The sequence below is a fragment of the Hemitrygon akajei genome, chromosome 12, assembly GCF_048418815.1.
Source record: "Hemitrygon akajei chromosome 12, sHemAka1.3, whole genome shotgun sequence".
NCBI lineage: Eukaryota > Metazoa > Chordata > Chondrichthyes > Myliobatiformes > Dasyatidae > Hemitrygon > Hemitrygon akajei.
Window position 1 is genome coordinate 2,959,250 of NC_133135.1, and position 18,859 is coordinate 2,978,108.

General features: G+C 48.1%; 1 protein-coding gene across 3 annotated transcripts in view; it reads left to right on the top strand.

Annotated features, from left to right (window-relative positions):
- Window positions 1–2,435: 2,435 nt before the first annotated feature.
- Window positions 2,436–18,859, top strand: part of erich3 (glutamate-rich 3) — a 68,806-nt gene continuing 52,382 nt past the window's right edge. For all 3 annotated transcript variants that reach the window (XM_073062475.1, XM_073062476.1, XM_073062477.1), the window contains exon 1: window positions 2,436–2,508. In XM_073062475.1, coding sequence (XP_072918576.1) covers window positions 2,489–2,508 — 20 coding nt within the window. In that variant the 5' untranslated portion in view covers window positions 2,436–2,488. The remainder of the gene's footprint in view (window positions 2,509–18,859) is intronic.

Consider the following 18,859-nt stretch of genomic DNA (forward strand, 5'->3'; position numbering starts at 1 on the left):
TATCCAGCCTCCACAGCCGTCTGTGGCAAAGAGTTCCACGGATTCACCACCCTAAATCCCTCCTCATTTGCCTCCTCTATTCCATCGGGACATCTTTCTCTTCTATGTGTCCTCTGGCCTTCAACTCTCCCATTATTGAAAACGTGCTTCCTCTATCTGGGGCTTTTAATATTTGATTGGTTTTAGTGAGATCTCCTTCATTCTTCTAAACTCCACCGAATACAGGCCGGAGCCATCCAATGCTCCCCATGCGCCAGCCACCCCCACCCCCACCCCGCCAGCAGATTTCTGAACGGTCACCAAAGCTATCGCATTAATTTGTTTTGCACTATTTATTTATTTCGCAATTCCTTGCACTGCACCGCTACACAACAGCTTTCATGACATGTGCATCAGTCATAATAAACCTGATTATGAATCGGAGACGGAACCTCACATCTCAGAATCAGAATCAGACTTTAATCGCCAAGTACCTATGCACATACAAGGAATTTACTTCCGGCAGATGTTGTCTCTCTGCTCATAACAATAATAATGATAAATATAAATGAAAATATAAATTGTACATACAGGTAGTGCAATCCAAGTAATAGTTAGCTGACAGTTAACCGGCAGTTAACTGTTCAGCAAAGTGACCGCAGTAGGGAAAAAACTTCTCCAGTGCCTATTAGTCTTAGTCTGGAGGGATCTGAAGCGCCTCTCTCACCTAGAGGGGGTCAGTTGTGCTGTGAGGATTACATTCCTTGACTTCTCTAGTGCCTTTAACACCATCCAGCCCAAGATCTTAAGGCACAAACTAACGGAGATGGGAGTAGACTCTCACATGGTGGATTGGATAGTGGACTACTTGACAGATAGACCTCAGTATGTGCGGTTGGGAGACTGTAGGTCTGACACGGTGGTCAGCAGCACAGGGGCGCCGCAGGGAACCGTACTCTCTCCGGTCCTGTTCACCCTGTACACATCAGACTTCCAATATAACTCGGAGTCCTGCCATGTGCAGAAGTTCGCTGATGACACGGCCATAGTGGGGTGTGTCAGGAATGGACAGGAGGAGGAGTATAGGAAACTGATACAGGACTTTGTGATATGGTGCAACTCAAACTACCTGCGTCTCAATATCACCAAGACCAAGGAGATGGTGGTGGACTTTAGGAGATCTAGGCCTCATATGGAGCCAGTGATCATTAATGGAGAATGTGTGGAGCAGGTTAAGACCTACAAGTATCTGGGAGTACAGTTAGACGAGAAGCTAGACTGGACTGCCAACACAGATGCCTTGTGCAGGAAGGCACAGAGTCGACTGTACTTCCTAAGAAGGTTGGCGTCATTCAATGTCTGTAGTGAGATGCTGAAGATGTTCTATAGGTCAGTTGTGGAGAGCGCCCTCTTCTTTGTGGTGGCGTGTTGGGGAGGAAGCATTAAGAAGAGGGACGCCTCACGTCTTAATAAGCTGGTAAGGAAGGCGGGCTCTGTCGTGGGCAAAGTACTGGAGAGTTTAACATCGGTAGCTGAGCGAAGGGCGCTGAGTAGGCTACGGTCAATTATGGATAACTCTGAACATCCTCTACATAGCACCATCCAGAGACAGAGAAGCAGTTTCAGCGACAGGTTACTATCGATGCAATGCTCCTCAGACAGGATGAAGAGGTCAATACTCCCCAATGCCATTAGGCTTTACAATTCAACCGCCAGGACTTAAGAACTTTTTAAAAGCTATTATTAATGCTTTTTGAGACGGTGATTTAGATGCATATCATATTTTTTACTGAGTTAAGTATTGTATGTAACTAGTTTTGCTACAACAAGTGTATGGGACATTGGAAAAAAAGTTGAATTTCCCCATGGGGATGAATAAAGTATCTATCTATCTATCTATCTATCTACCAGACGGAAGCAGATCAAACAGTCCGTGCGCAGGATGGGAGGAGTCCTTTATGATGTTGCCCCCCCCCGCCCCCCCCCCCACCCGGGCAGCATCTTTCGATTTTGTGCATTGGGGCCTCTGTACCAGACTGATGCAACCATTCAGAATGCTTCCCACATCTGTCGAGATTTATAACATTTCTTCTTTTAAACTTCGGTGACTTCTTGTTCCAGTAGGGTTAGTAGCCGTTTATTCTGCAAATACAACACCAAAACCCTCAAACATAGGACTTCAACCTCTTTTGCACCACCTTTTTAGTCGTACAATCGAGTTCCCTGCTCCGAAAACATCGTCCAAAACCTCCTCTGGCTCTTCAACCTCTCAAATCCCCCTCAGTCACCACCTACCTGATAAAGATACATCGCAGAGATACATCGGGATCGCAACCAATGGCGAGCAAGGGAGGCGGGATGTCTGGCCTGCAGCACTGGTGATTGGTTGGAGTCGCGACCCACCACGTGACGTGTTCTTATTTGTAGCCCGACCCCGCCCCTTTCCTCCCCTTGGCAACCGGAGAAGCTGCCAGGACGGGGCGGAGGAGCGACCGCTGTCTGCAGCACCATGAGCCGCAGGCAGTCCGGGTAAGGAGACTCTGAGAGGCGGGGAGGGAGAAGGAGGAGTGCGGTGGAGAAAATGTCCTGGAAAAAGAAACGGAAGGAGGTCATGGGGAAAATGGAGGGAGGGAGGGATGACAGGATGAGGTACGAGGGTTTGAGTGGTGGATGAGCTGAGGAAGGAGGTTGCGTTAGGTTCAGAGTCCATTCTCTCTGTGAACGTAACACCAGACTTCGGGAGTCAGTCCTGTTGTCAGGGCCAGGAGGCTCCTCAGTCGTCGCCATTCAATCTGATCATGACTAATCTGTCCCAGGCCTTCTCTCCCTTTCTGTGCCAGTGCCCCATCGCCATCAAACATTTATCTCCATATCCTCTCTGGGGTGGAGAATTCCAGCCATCCACCTCCGTCTGTGACAAGTCCCTACACACCTCAGTTTTAAATTTCCACCCTCTAACCCTGTAACTCTGTCCCCTCCTTCGATCTTCCACTGGTGGAAACATCTTCACTTCTCCCTGTCATGTCCCCTTCAGGTGGGTCACCCCTCATTGGGGTAGGGTGTTGAGGAGGTGGAAGTGTGGAAGAGTGATGGGGAGGGACTGAGACAAGGAAGGGCGAGGGAATATTATGACGAGATGTACGTTCAGAAATACATGAGACAAAAGAACAGAGTTGAGTTATTCAGCCCATCGAGTCTGCTCTATCCATTATCCCTCTCAACCTCATTCCACTGCCTTCTCCTCTTAACCTCTGACACCCTGACCAATCAAGAACTTATCAACCACCATTTCAAATATGCTCAATAACTTGTCCTCCACAGCTGTCGGTGGCAATGAGTTCCACAGATTTACCACCCTCTGACGAAAGAAATTTCTCATCTCTGTTCTAAATGGACATGCCTCTATTCTGAGGCTGTGCCCACTGGTCCTGGATTCCCACCACCCCAGATAGGAAACACATCCACTGTATCTAGGCCTTTCAATACTTGATAGGTTCATTGAGAAACCCTGTCGTTTTCCTAAACGCCGGAGATTTCAGGCCCAAATGCTCCTCATATATTAACCATTTCATTGCCAGGATTATTCTTGTGAATCTCCTCTGGACCCTCCCTAATGCCAGCACATCTTTTCTTACACAAGAGGCCCAAGTGAGGTCTGACCAATGCCTTTTAAAGCCTCTGTACACTGTTGCAGAGTTGAAGCCTCAGTGACCACTCGGCCCATCCCTCTTGTTCTGACACACAGTGAAGTCACAGTCAATGTTTGACCGAGGTGCCACTGGCCTGCACAAACCCCTCACCCCGTCTTTGCCACGATTACTGGACACCAGTCGCCCTCCTGAACACGCTCAGAGTCTGAGCCAGTAGTGTGGTAGAGGGGAGGGAAAGAATTAGTCACCCCTCTGGCTGAAGTTACACTCTCCCACCCTGACCCTCCGCTGTGACTGTGTTCCTGGAGGTGCTGGCAGAAGGTATTAAAGACAAAAGATTTGTTTTATTTGTCACATGTACATCAAAACAAATAGTGAAATGTGTTGTTTGTGTCAGCGACGAACACTGTCTGAGGATGTGCTGGGGGCAGCCCACACGTGTTACCAAGCTTCTGGCATGCCCACAACTCACCTGGCCATCTCCGGGGTGTGGGACTAAACCGGAGCACGCAGTCGAGCGGAGCGTACAAACTCCTCACAGACACTGAATGCCAGCTGGTGATTGCTGGAGTGGCAAAGCAGTGCACTGACCGCTTCTCTGGGCCATAAAGTGGAGGGCAAATTAGGCCATTCGGCCCATTGAGTCTGTTCTTCCATTACATGTTGGCTGATTTATTATCGCTCTCAACCCCATTCTGTAGATTCACCACTCTCTGGCTAAAGAAATTCCTCCTCATTTCTGTTCTGAAGGGATTCCTTGTATTCTGAGGGTGTTCCGTCTCGTCCTCGCTCACCCACTATCAGAAACATCCTCTCTGTGCCCGGTCTATTTTGGTTTGTCAGGTTTAGCTGGTGTTGGAGAAGGCTGTGTGCCAAGGATTCCTCCAGAGTAAGGAGGGAGAGTTTGGACTGATTCTGAATGGAGTGATTTATGGAGGGTCAGACGACACGGAGACATGGTAATGCTACACCCTGTCATCTCTGGCCTGGTCTCCTAGCGACGAGATATTGTCACGGCAGCGCTGCAGGTGATTAGTTCCGGCTGCCTCAGGTGTCCGTGGGCAGGCTGCGTGCGTCGGTGCTTTTCAGCTGCACCACTGGTCTTGCCCAAGCCTCCCCAGATGTGAACCTGTGTGGGGCCATGGTTGCTAATGGCCTTGGTTAGTACCGGATGATGGAGGCAGGTAGGGACCAGTTGTAGAGTTGGCAGTACAGAACCAGGCTATTCAGCCCATCACTTTCATACTGGCTGCATTCCACTCCCTTTACCAATGGTCTGGGCTTGGCTGTACCTATGCCTCTCCACTGGGTTTGGCTGTGACCATCCTCTCCTCCACCCCGTAAAATTATTAATGCTCCCCTGGTAACCCCAGTGTGTCACCAATAAATGCTCATCACCACTCCCCCTTCGTCTACAGCCGTGGTCCCCTCCATTTGCCCCCCCACCATCTGCCTCCTTGCACAACTTGTCCCATTCTGATCCCTTCCCCCTCTAGCAACCCCCACCTCCTCCCTCCCCTTCTACCTTCCCTCACCCTCCAACTAGACATAGGAACAGAATTAGGCCATTCATCCCTTTAAATTTGCTCTGCTGTCCCATCATGGCTGATTTATTAACCCTTTCAACCCCATTCTCTTTCCTTCCACATATAACCTTTGATGCCCTGACTAATTAATAACCTGTGAAGCCCAACTTTAAATATACCCAATGACTTGTCTTCCATGGCCAGCTGTGCCAATGAATTCCACAGATTCACCACCCTCTGGCTAAACAAATTCCTCCATCTCTGTTCTAAATGGACGTCCCTCTATTCTGAGGTTGTGCCCTCTGATCCTGAAAACAACTACAAGAATCCTCTCCACTTCCATCTATCTAGGTCTATTGATAGGTTTCAATGAGGTTCAAACTCCAGCGAGTACAGACCCAGAGCCACCAAACACTCCTCATAGGTTAACCCTTTCATTCCTGAGATAACTCCTCTAAACCCTCCTCAATGCCAGCACACCCTTTCTCAGATAAGGGGCCTAAAACTGCTCACGGTACTTAAAAGTGCAGTCTGATCAATGCTTCATAAAGCTTCAATATTACATTCTTGCTTTTATATTCTCGTCCACTTAAATGAATGCCAACATTGCATTTGCCTTCCTCACCACCGACTCAACCTGCAAGTTAACCTTCAGAGAATCCTGCAGGAGGAGTCCCAAGTCCCTTTGCATCTCTGATTTCTGAGTATTCTCCCCGTTTAGAAAATAGTCAACACCTAATGCACACAAAATGCTGGAGGAACTTAGCAAGCCAGGCAGCATCTGTGGAAAAGAGTAAACAGTAATTCCATGATGGCTGATCCCAGATCCCATTCAACCCCTTACACCTGCCCTCTCACCATATCCTTTGGTGTCCTGACTATTCAGAAATCTATCAGCTTCTGCTTTAGGTATACACATGGACTTGGCCTCCGCCACAGTCTGTGGCAGAGCATTCCACAGATTCACCACTCTTTGGCTAAAAAAAATTCTTCCTTACGGCTGTGCCCTCTAGTTCTGGATACCCCCACCACAGGAAACATCCTCTCCACATCCATACTATCTAGTTCTTTCAACATTCGGTAGGTTTCAATGAGATCCCCACGCATTCTTCTAAATTCCAGTAAGTACAGGCCCAAGGCTACCAAACGCTCCTCATATGTTAGCCCCTTCATTCCCAGAGTCATCCTCATGAACCTCCCCTGGACTCTCTCCAATGACAACACATCCTTTCTGAGATATGGGGTTTTCCCAAAACTGTTGACAATATTCCAAGTGCAGCCTGACTATTTTCTTAAAAAGCCTCAGCATTATCTCCTTATTTTTATATTCCATTCCCTTTGAAATAAATGCCAACATTGCATTTGCCCTCTTTACCTTCTGGGAGTCTTGCACGAGGACTCCTACATCCCTCTCCACCTCTGATGTTTGAACCTCCTCCCTAGTTAGATAATAACGGGCACTATTGTTGCCTTTATCAAAATACATTATCATACACTTACCAACACTTTATCCATCTGCTACTTTTTTGTGATGAGCGTCTCGGCCTGAATCGTCGACTGGTTACTCTTCTCCATTGATGCTGCCTGGCCTGATGAGTTCCTCCAACATTTTGTGTGTGTTACATTGATTTCCAGCGTTTGCAGATTTTTCTTCTTTGTGATAGTCAACAACTAAATTCCTTCTACCAAGTGCATGACCATGCACTTCCTCACATTTGTCACTTCTTTGTCCAGTCTCCTAATCTAAGCCCTTCTGGCTGACTCCCTGCTTCCTCAACACTACCTGCCCCTCCACCAGTCTTTGTATCATCTGCAAACTTTGCAACAAAGCCATCAACACACACTAAATGCTGGTGAAACACAGCAGACCAGGCAGCATCTATAAGGAGAAGCACTGTCGACATTTCGGGCTGAGACCCTTCGTCAGGACTAACTGAAAGAAAAGGTACTAAGAGATTTGAAAGTAGTGGGGGGGAGGGGGAAATGCGAAATGATAGGCGAAGACCGGAGGGGGTGGGATGAAGCTAAGAGCTGGAAAGGTGATTGGCGAAAGTGATACCGAGCTGGAGAAGGGAAAGGATAATGGGATGGGAGGCCTCGGGAGAAAGAAAGGTGGGGGGGGGGGGGGGTGGGGGAAGCACCAGAGGGAGATGGAGAACAGGCAGAGAGAGAGAGAAAAAAAACAATTAAATATGTCAAGGATGGGGTAAGAAGGGGAGGAGGGGCACTAACGGAAGTTAGAGAAGTCAACGTTCATGCCATCAGGTTGGAGGCTACCCAGCCGGTATATAAGGTGTTGTTCCTCCAACCTGAGTGTGGCTTCATCTTGACAGTAGAGGCGGCCATGGATAGACATATCAGAATGGGAATGGGATGTGGAATTAAAATGTGTGGCCACTGGGAGATCCTGCTTTAATTCCGTCACCCTTATAACGTAGCATAAAAGGAAGCGGTCTTAACACCAACCCCTGTGGAACACTAGTCACTGACAGCCAACCAGAAAAGGCTCTCTTTATTTCCCTTCTTTGCCTCCTGCCAATCAGCTACTGCTTTATTCATGTTAGAATCTTTCCTGTAATACCATCAGTCTTAACTTGTTTAGCAGCGTCATGTGTGGCCACTTGTCAAAGGCCTTCAGAAAATCCAAGTACTGTGCACAACATACACCAATTCTCCTTTGTCTGTCCTGCCTGTTATCTCCTCAGGATTCCAATGGATTTATCCATTAAGACTGCCCCTTAAGAAAACCATGATGCCTTTGCTTTGTTTTATCATGTGCCTCCAAATACCTTGAGACCTCATCCTTAATGGACTCCATCTTTCCAACCACTCAAGTCAGGCTAACTGACATAATTTCTTTTTTGCCTCCCTCACTTCTTAAAGAATGGAGTGACCTCCCCAGTACTCTACCTCCTCCCCTTATCTTACCCCCACACCCCCTTCCCTGCTTCCACTCCCCACCCCTTTCACCTCCTCATCCCCCTCACTTCACCCCATGCCTCCAGAGGGGGTAACTGCGATGGTCAGCACGATGCTATTACAGCTGGGGGTGTTGGAGTTTGGAGTCGAATTGTGTTGCTGTCTGTGAGGAGTTCGTATGTTCTTCCCGTGACCGTATGGGTTTTCTCCAGCTCCTCTGGTTCCCTCCCACAGCCCGGGAGACATACGGGTTGTAGGTTAATTGGTCATTGTAAATTGTCCTGTGATAATGCTAAGGTTAAGTAGATAGGTTGTTGGGTGGCACAGTTTGAAGGCTGGGGGACAGGGTGGGGCTGTTTCACGCTGTATCCCTAAATAAAACAATGTAAAACTCCTCCCTCTCCCGTCTAGTCCCGTTAGGGGGTGGGTGTTTACTCCTTGGGGCCCTGCTCCCAGCTATCGAACTGGGCGAGGTTCCCTGAGACACGGGAGCGGAGGTGGTGTCTGAGCTGGGCTCAGCAGGGATTAGAGTGCGAGGTCAGTCTCATTGTTACTGTCCTGTGTGTCATGTGGCAGCAGTACAGTGCAAGACATATAATATATCTTACAATAAAAATATACAGTGCATAAAAAATAGATGTGTATTGCAACATGAGTGGAGTGTTGAGGTCATGTTCCCACCAGGTGAGACCCAGGGTGAGGCTGGCCGGCAGAGAGCAGGAGTCCAAAGGGTGGAGCTGGTGCTGGGATTTGGGAGTCAGGAGTCTTGGTTACAGTATTTGCTTGGCAAATATTTGTTTGACTGTACCAGTTACTGTTGTCTGGGCACATCCCCACTCGAACAGAACAGAACAATTAGTGTGTGAAGCCACTGCCTCACAGCCCCAGAGATCCAGGTTCAATCCTGACCTCCAGCGTTGTCCATTCCTCCGGGTGTCGTGATTCTCTCCCACGACCCAGAAACTCGCTAATTTCCCAGACTACTGGATTACCATCCAAAGTCACTTTACACTTTTTTATTGTTCAGAGTAGCCTCACACATTTTCCTGACCTTCAGCCATAAGAGCAGAATTAGGCCATTCGGCCCATCAAGTCTGCTCCACCATTCCATCGTGGCTGATTTATGGATCTCAACCCATTCTTCTGCCTTCTCCCACTGTCGGAAACATCATCTCCATATCCACTCTATCTAGGCCTTTCAGTATTCGATGGGTTTCAGTGAGATTCCCCTCATTCTTCTAAACTCCAGGGAGCACAGACCCAGAACCATCAAACACTTGGCATCTGGGAACTGTAAAGGTGTTCAGCAGACTCTGGTGAGCAGGATGGTAAGGCATCAAAATCTCTAAACAGTCCCAAATCCTGGTTAATATCATCTTGCTGCTGTGACCTTACAAGTGTGCCCGCCTTACAAATTGGGGAGAGTCACATCAGGGTAACACACACAAAATGTTGGAGGAAATCAGCAGGTCAGGCAGCATCTATGGAGGAGAATAAGGAGTCGATGTTTCTGGTTGAGACCTTTCATCACAGTTCTGGTCACCGAATTATAGGAAAGATATCAATAAATTAGAGAGAGTGCAAAGACGATTTACTAGGATGTTACCTGGGTTTCAGCACTTAAGTTACAGAGAAAGGTTGAACAAGTTAGGACTCTATTCATTGGAGCATAGAAGGTTGAGGGGGGATTTGATCGAGGTATTTAAAATGTTGAGAGGGATAGATAGAGTTGACGTGAATAGGCTGTTTCCATTGAGAGTAGGGGAGATTCAAACGAGAGGACATGATTTGAGAGTTGGGGGCAAAAGTTTAAGGGAAACACAAGGGGGTATTTCTTTACTCAGAGAGTGATAGCTGTGTGGAATGAGCTTCCTGTAGAAGTAGTAGAGGCCAGTTCAGTTGTGTCATTTAAGGTAAAATTGGATAGGTATATGGACAGGAAAGGAGTGGAGGGTTATGGGCTGAGTGCGGGTAGGTGGGACTAGGTGAGGTTAAGAGTTCGGCATGGACTAGGAGGGCCGAGATGGCCTGTTTCCGTGCTGTGATTGTTATATGGTTATATCACAAGGTAATAGGAGAAGCCAGGTGTTTGGAGTAGGGGGCATAAAATAAGAAGCTGGGAGGTGATAGGTGGAAAAGGCAAAGGGCTGAAGAAGGAGGAATCTGATAGGAGAGCAGAATGGATTATGGGAGAAAGGGAAGGAGGGACACTGGGGGAGGTAATAGGCAGGTCTGGAGAAGGGGTAGGAGGAGAGACACTGGGGGAGGTAATAGGCAGGTGTGGAGAAGGGGTAGGAGGAGAGACACTGGGGGAGGTAATAGGCAGGTCTGGAGAAGGGGTAGGAGGAGAGACACTGGGGGAGGTAATAGGCAGGTCTGGAGAAGGGGTAGTAGGCCAGAGTGGAGAAATGAAGATGATGGAAGGGCGACAGGGACAAAAATACCAGAAGTTGGAGAAATCGATGTTCATGCAGATCCATATTCCCAGAACAGTAGCTGTGATAATGACGTGAAAAGCAGCCTCACCTGTGTCCTGGGCACAGTGTTGCTCAGGGGAAATCAATACTTTCTGGTAATGGTGATGTTTTGTTGCCTGTGTGATATTCTGCTGAACATGGTAAGAATGCTGTGTTGTTGCCGGAATGTGTGGCCCCAGCGTATCCATTGTTAACACAAACGGTGGAAGTCTGCCCCAACGTACTGCCCCCAAGGCTGGCAGAGCAGTCGAAATCTGTCTCGCAGGGATTTCCACAGTGGGACTTGATCATTTTTCAGAATTCTGGCAAAGTCGTGGGTCGAGGTGAAGATCTCTGGTGGGTCACCCTTTGGCTGGCACAGCTCCCCAATCCGGTCCCGTAGGGATTTTGTCATTTTTCCCTCCTCCTGGCAAAGTACCCGAAATAAGTCAGAATTTAATCCTGAAGCATGGAAACGTACAGTGGCTGGCACAGTCTGAGAATTGTGCCAGGGTCATCCCACAAACGTTGCTGCACTCCCCATGCCCACAATTCACTCAGCCTAACTGGCACATCTTTCAAATGTGGGAGGAAACCAGGGAATTGCTGAAATATCCAAATATCTGTCAAATCTTGTATACTGAGCACTGGGAAAAAAATGAGTTTGTTACAAATGACTCGTAGATTGGCCTACGGGTGACAGAAAAGTGGAGTGCTGTGTCGGAGGGAAGGGTTTGGTTGACCTTGGAGAAGGTTAAAATGTCAGTACAACATTGTGTGGAAGGGCCTGTACTGTTCTAAAAGTCAACCGTGAATCAGAAACAGGTTGAATATCAAAGGCATATTTTGTATATTTTTTGTTTTGCGGCAGCGGGACATTGCAAAATGTAATAAAAACTTTAAATTACAATAAATGCATATAAAAATGAAATAAGTAGTGCAAAATGAGAGCAAACAGTGCGGTGGTGTTTATGGGCTCATTGATATACCACTGAGAAGAGGGCGTGTCCTGGGTGCCGGGGGTGGGGGGCCTTACTGTTGCATCTCCTCGGGAAGCAGACTGCTGCCGTAATAGAGGTGGTTGAGTTTGCAACTTTCCGCAGTTTTTTCCATCTTTGCCTTGGAGCCTCCATACCCGTAACCATTCAGAATGCTCTCCACCATACATTTGTAGAAATATGCTGGAGTCTTTGGTGACATACCACATCTCCTCAAACTCCTAATGAAATATACATTGACAAATATCTTGTTGAATGGGTGAAAAGTCCACTCCTATATTTGTGTACAAGCCCAGCTGAGAGGGTTACACTGGTTTTAGCAGCTTCTGAACCAGCAGTGAGAGTGCCACCCTGCCCATCTGTTTCTCTCTGATCAATACACCAGCTCCTTCCTAACCAGTAACTGTCTCACCTGCTCCATTCATACCCTGCTCACACCCATTCTTCACTGAGTCCCCCCCGCCGTTCCTGTCTGCCCTCACCAACTCCCTTGGTCAGTTCAATGTTCAGCTGTCTTCTCCAATCAGATTCTAGCACCTCTAGCCCTCTGTCACCACCACCTATCATGTAATTCGCCCTAGATGGTGACATGAGTAGATGACGCAGTGAATATGATGCTTGGCATGCTGGCCTTCATCAGTCATAGCATTAAGTCGAGGAGTTGAGAGGTCTCACGTTGCTGAGGCTGTAGTAGGAGTAATGTGTTTAGTTTTGGTCTCCCTGTTATAGGAAAGACATTATTAACATGCCAAGAGTGGCAAGAAGATGCATAAGGACGTTGCCAGGACTGGATGACCTGAATTATAGGGAGAGGTTGACCAGGCTGGGCTGTTATTTCTTGGATTGAGGGGAGACTAGGCTTCATGGAAATGTATAAGATCTTCAGAGGTATACGACCATAAAATATAGGAGCAGAATTAGTCCATTTGGCCCATCGAGTCTGCTCTGCCATTTCATTGTGGCTGATTCAATTTTCCTCTCAGGCCCAATCTCCCACTTTCTCCCTACATCCGTTCACACCCTGACCAATCAAGAATCTTATCAACCTCTGCCTTAAATATACATACAGCCTTGGCCTCCACAGCTGCCTGTGACAATGAATTCCACAGATTCACCACTCTTTGGCTACATAAATTCCTCCTCATCTCCATTCTAAAAGGACACCCCTCTATAAATAGGGTTCATAGCTCTCTCTCAGAAAATGGGAGCTAAAAGTCAGAAAGAACAGGTTAAGCTGATGGGCGAAAGATTTAAAATGGTCCTGAGGGGCAACTTCTTCAAACAGTGCACCACACACAAAATCTGCAGGAGCTCAACAGCTCGGGCAGCATCTCTGGAGGTGAATTGACTTTCGATGTTTCAGGCACAAGACCCTTCGTCAGGTCATAGGTAGGGTGGATGGGCACTGTCTTTCTCCAGGGTAGGGGAATCTAAAACTACAGGGCACAGCTTTAAGGTAAGAGGGGAAAGATTTAAAGGGGACCTGAGGGGCAACTTTTTCATCCAGCTGGTCATGGGTATAGGAGATGAGCTGTCAGGGGAAATGGTTGAATTGAATTTCAGTTTATTGTCATTTAGAAACCACAAATACAATGCAGTTAAAAAATGAGACAATGTTCCTCCAGAATGATATCACAAAAGCACATGACGAAACAGACTAGACCAGAAAATCTACATAACGTTTGGCAATCCCCAATCCAGAGTCCGGAGAGGCTTCTGCGTATTAATATCGCGCTACCATCTTAGCGCATTCCCTGGAAAGGAACTCCAAATCCACCAGACAAAACAAGACTACCCAGACACACCAAGTCAGGAGACCAACTCTACCACCCAACAAACCAAAAACTAAAGTTACAAGACGTACAAAAACCACATAGTTACATATAATTATAGTTAACATAGTTATAACATAGTTAACATAGTTATAACATAGTTGATAAAAAAAAGACCATGGGCACAGTAAAAAAAAATAGTCCAAAGATGTTAAAAGACTATAAGTCCAAAAGAAACCACCACACAGTTTCCACAAGTCCCCAGGGTCCCGATGGACTCGTCATCCCATGCCGGCGGCAGAAGGGGGTACCCCCGCTATGGACTTCCAAGCTGCTGGACTCAGCCTTGCAGACGCAGCACACAGTGAAAGCTCCGTCGAACCCAGCCTCGCAGACGCAGCACACAGTGAAAGCTCCGTCGAACCCAGCCTCGCAGACGCAGCACACAGTGAAAGCTCCGTCGAACCCAGCCTCGCAGACCCAGCACACAGTGAAAGCTCCGTCGAACCCAGCCTCGCAGACCCAGCACACAGTGAAAGCTCCGTCGAACCCAGCCTTGCAGACACAGCACACAATGAAAGCTCCGTCGAACCCAGCCTCGCAGACGCAGCACACACCGAAAGCGACCTGACCGCAGAGGACTCCGAGTCCGTCGAACCTCCGAGCCTCCGACCATCCCCTCTGGCACAGCCTCTCCGAGCACCATCCTCTGCTGAGTGCGCTACGACACCCCCGCCGATGGCCAACGCCAACGCGATTCCGAGGACTGGGGGCCTGTTCTTCTCAGCAGAGATCCAGACCTCACAGCAGCAGCAGCAATGAAGAAGACCTTCCTGGAGATTTCCAGATGTTCCTCTGTGCTCCCACGTCCGTTTTTCATCAGATTAGGATTGTGCACGGCACCCCACTTAACAAATAACAGATAATCAGCTCCGGAGTGGCTGCTGCAAGCTGCGTCGCGCCACCATCTTGGAATACAAGGCAGGTACAATAAAACATCTAAAGGACACTTGGATAGGTACATGGATAGGAATGGCTCAGAGCAGGGTTCACGACCTGGGGCTACAGACCTCTTGCTTAATGGTATTGGTCCATGGCATAATAAAGGTTGCAAACCTCTGGTTTAGGGTCAATCAGGACTATCTTGTGGACATCTTGATGGCATGGGCAATTTGGGCCAAAAAGCCTTTTTCCATTTTGTTTGACTCCGATTGTAAAATGTAAGAGGAATTGAGCCAAAACATAATGTGAATATGTAAACGCATCAATACCCCATTAATGAGCTGGGTGGTTTCTCTCCGAGGAGCTACTTCTGCGATCGATGTGTTTACACATTATATCAATCCCAGCACAATGCTCTGCAGGTGGTATACATCTGAAATAGAAATGGTGAGTACTACAGTCACCGAAGAGTCAGACAGCTGTGGAAAAGGAAAGAAAATTCAGCTCAGAGCTCAGAAAGTGAGACCACCAGGTTAGGCTGAACATGGAGAGAAGTTGGAAATGCTCAACAAGTTAGGCTGCACTTTTGTGGAACAAAGTCAGCCAGCACCCCCTTGAAACGTTGACCCTGTTCCTCTCAAGAGGTGCTGGCTGACCTGGGTGACTCCAGCATTTCCTAGCAGCACACACACACACAAAAAGTGCTGGAGGAACTCAGCAGGCCAGGCAGCATCTATGGAAAGAAGTACTGTCGGCGTTTCGGGCTGAGACCCTTTGTCAGGATTGGAGAGAAAAAGCTGAGGAATAGATTTGAAAAGTGGGGGGAGGGGAAAGAGAACCACCAGATGATAGGTGAAATTTGGAGGGGGAGGGAGGAAGCAAAGAGCAAGGAAGGTGATTGGTGAAAAAGACAGAAGGCCGTAGAAGAAGGGGGGTGGGGGGGAGAGGAGCACCAGAGGGAGGCAATGGGCAGCCAAGGAGATAACATGAGAGAGGGACAAGGGATGTTTCACCAATCAACTTCCCAGCTCTTTGCTTCATCCCTTCCCTCCAAGTTTCACCTCTCATCTGGTGTTTCTCTCTCCCCTCCCCGCACCTTTCAAATCTACTCCTCAGCTTTTTTTCCTCGAGTCCTGACAAAGGATTTCGGCCCCAAAACGTGCGCTGTAATTTTCTCCATAGATGCTGCCTGGCCTGCTGAGTTCCTCCAGCATTTTGTGTGTGTTGCTCAGATTTCCAGCATCTGGCAATTTTCTTTTCTTGTTTGTGCTGTCATTTCCTAATTTTGTTTCACATTTTCAGCATCTGCTATATTTTGACAATGACTACATGAAAAACACAAGTCCTTGTCTCTACATTGGACAGGTATATGGATAGGGAAGGTTTAAACCAGGGATTCCCAACCTATTTTATGCCATGGACCCCTACTGTTAACTGAGGGCTTTGCAGACTCCAGGTTGACAGCCCCTAGTTTAGAGGCATATGAGCAAAACATAGGGAAATGGGTCTTGCTTGGTGGGCATCGTTAGCAAGGATGAGTTGGGCTAAAGGACCTGTTTCTGTGCTGCCTGACTGTTATCCCCTCCCATCCTCTGTCACTATTCCCACTCTCCCTTCCTCACCGGGATTCACCCTCATCCATTCTATACAGCTCACCTACCCTCCACCTGACAGTCTCAACCTGAAACATTAACAGTCCACGCAGATTGCTGGAGGAACTCTGCAGGTCAGGCAGCATCTATGGAAAGGAATAAACAGTTGAGGTTTCGGGCTGTGTCCCTTCATCAGGACTTGAAAGGAAGGGGAAGATGCCAGATTAGGAAGGTGGGGAGAGGAGAGGAGTATGGACTGAAGAGTAAGATGGGACAGCGTGGTAACTTAGCGGTTAACTCGGGGTGGCCTGGAATTCAGAGTTCAATCCAGGCACTGTTTCGTATGGAGTCTCTGTATATCCTCCCGTAGTTCAACAATGTACGGGACAGGTTAATTAGTCATTAAGTTGTCCTGTGATTAGATTGGGGTTAAAACGGGGTGGCATGTTTTGAAGGGACAGAAGGGCCTACTCTTGCTGTATCGCTAAGTAAATAAATCAGACCGGGGAGAGGGAAGGGGGGATGAAGTAAGAAGCTGGAACCAGCGAAGGAATCTGATAGGATGGGAGAAAGGGAAGAAAAGGTCAGAGGTGGGAGGGGAGCCAGAATGGGGAATGGAAAGACATGAGGGGAAGAAATTACGAGAAGTTGGAGAAATTGTCATCGGGCTGGAGGCTGCCAGACAGATTGAAGTGTTACTCCATCCTGAGCGTGGCTTCGGTATGGCAGTAGAGGAGGCCATGTCAGATAACTTGGATGTTGCCTGATCCTTTCACCACAGGTTTTAATAAGCACCTTGGCTGTTGTGAAGTCCCGTGATGGTTCTGTGATTCAATATCAGTGTTACTTCCACTGATGGCCAGGTTTGTGGTTCGGTGTCAGCCTCTCGGGATGGGAACTGAGCATGTCCCTGGCATATGCCTGAGGACCTCAGGTGTTTGGGGGAGTGTTCAGATGTGCCCTGGCAGGTCTGCTGCTCTCTCAGCTTGCCCTCCAATCCTCCAGAGAGGGCAAATGATGAAGCAGTGACTTTTAAACCATTGTCATTGCAGCTGCATCTCTAAGGAGATGATGTTTAATTGAAAACCAAAGTTCTTCTTCTCTGCCACAGCGATCTAACAGTGCGGCTTTGTGGAGGACTAGAAGATATTCTCTCTGATCGCTCAGCACCCACTCTGATCCGAAACACTGTTTCCCTCTCCTCAGATGCTGCCTGACGTGCTGACAGTTTCCTGCACTCTGCACTTTGACTTCCATCTGCTCAGTGGGTGAATAAACCATCAGACATAGGAGCAGAATTAGGCCATTCAGCCCATCAAGTTTGCTCCCCATTCCATCATGGCTGATTTATTGTTCCTGTTAACCCTATTTTATTGCTTTCTCCCAGAATCTTTGCCCATACCCATCAAGAGCCTATCAACCTCGTCTTTAAATATACCCAATGAAAATACCAATAAAAAAACCCTCCTCAGTTGTCTGTGACAGTGAATTGCACAGATTCAACACTCCCTGGCTAAAGAAATTCTTCCTCATCTCCGTTCTAAGGGACATCCTCAAATTCTGAGGCCATACCCTCTGGTCCTAGATTCCCCCACCAAAGAAAACATCCTCTCCACATGTACTCTCATCTAAGCTTTTCAATATTCAAAATGTGGCAATGAGATTCTTTCTCTTCCCTGCCCCCAATTCTTTTAAACTCCAGTGAGTACAGGCCCAGAGCCATCAACTGCTCCTCATGTTAACCCTTTCATTCCCAGAATCATTCCTATGAGTCTCCTCTCCAATGCCAGTACATCTTTTCTTTAGATGAGGGGCCCGAAACTGCTTGCTTGAGCATACCGTTTCCTCTCTGACACCAACTGCAATCCTCCGCACTACTAATGCAGCGGGTAGAACCGCTGTCTCACAGCTCCAGAAACCCGGACTCGATCTCTACCGCAGTCTGTGTGGAGTTCGCATGTTCTCCCTGTGAATGTGTGGGTTTCCTCCCACGTACATACAACCACAGAGACAGGGAGGGGCTTAGGGGCCGGAGGAAGAGTTACAGAGATGGGGGAGGGTTTACCAAAATAGGGAGAACCTACTGCTCCCTGTGTGATTAAAAACAGAGGTTCAAGACCTTTCACATAGTTAGTGATCGAGGGCATCACAGTGTCTCCTTGCTCCACAGGTTTGGGTTCAATCCCAACAGAATGGCACTGTCTGTGTGCTGTTTAAACATTCTCCCCATAACCCCTCCCCGACTCTGTGAAACCACCCTCCCCGGTTCCTGCACCCCTCCCCATCTCTGTCTCTGTGAAACCACCCTCCCCCGTTCCCTGCACCCCTCCCTGTCTTTGTGAAACCACCCTCCCTGGCCCCTGCACCCCTCCCCGTCTCTGTAAAACCACCCTCCCCTGGCCCCTGCACCCCTCCCCGTCTCTGTGAAACCACCCTCCCCGGCTCCTGCACCCCTCTCCGTCTCTGTGAAACCCTCCCCATCTCTGTGAGCCTCCCTCTCCACTCCCCCCTCCCCCCGGACTCTGCACCCCTCCTCATCTCTGAACGAATATGAAGATATAGTTGTTGGTGGGGAGGGTTGTTTCAATGCTGGAACAGTTTAAACCCGGCCATTCTATCATGCCTGATTTATTATCCCTCTCAACCCCGTATTCCTGCCTTCTCCCCCTAACCTTTTACACCCCAATCTATCAAGAGTATTAAGTATACCCAATGAACTGGCCTGCATAGCTTTCTGTGGCAATGAATTACATAGATTCAAAAATGTTCCCGTCCATTTCAGCAGAAAGCCTCAGCGCCCAGCTCCCACCAAGCAATAGCAAAGCCCTCAGAGAGAGCGTGATCTGCAGTCGACATGTGAAAGCATTCTCTCATTAACAAGGTTCAGAGAGATGTCACCCACTTTCACAGCAAAAGGGAGTCTGACAGTTGCTGTTACGAGATTACAGTCTGCTGTGTCGCTTTTTTATTGTGAGACCCGAGAATCGGCAGCAAACTCTCCCAGCATCGAGCAAAAGAGAGTGTG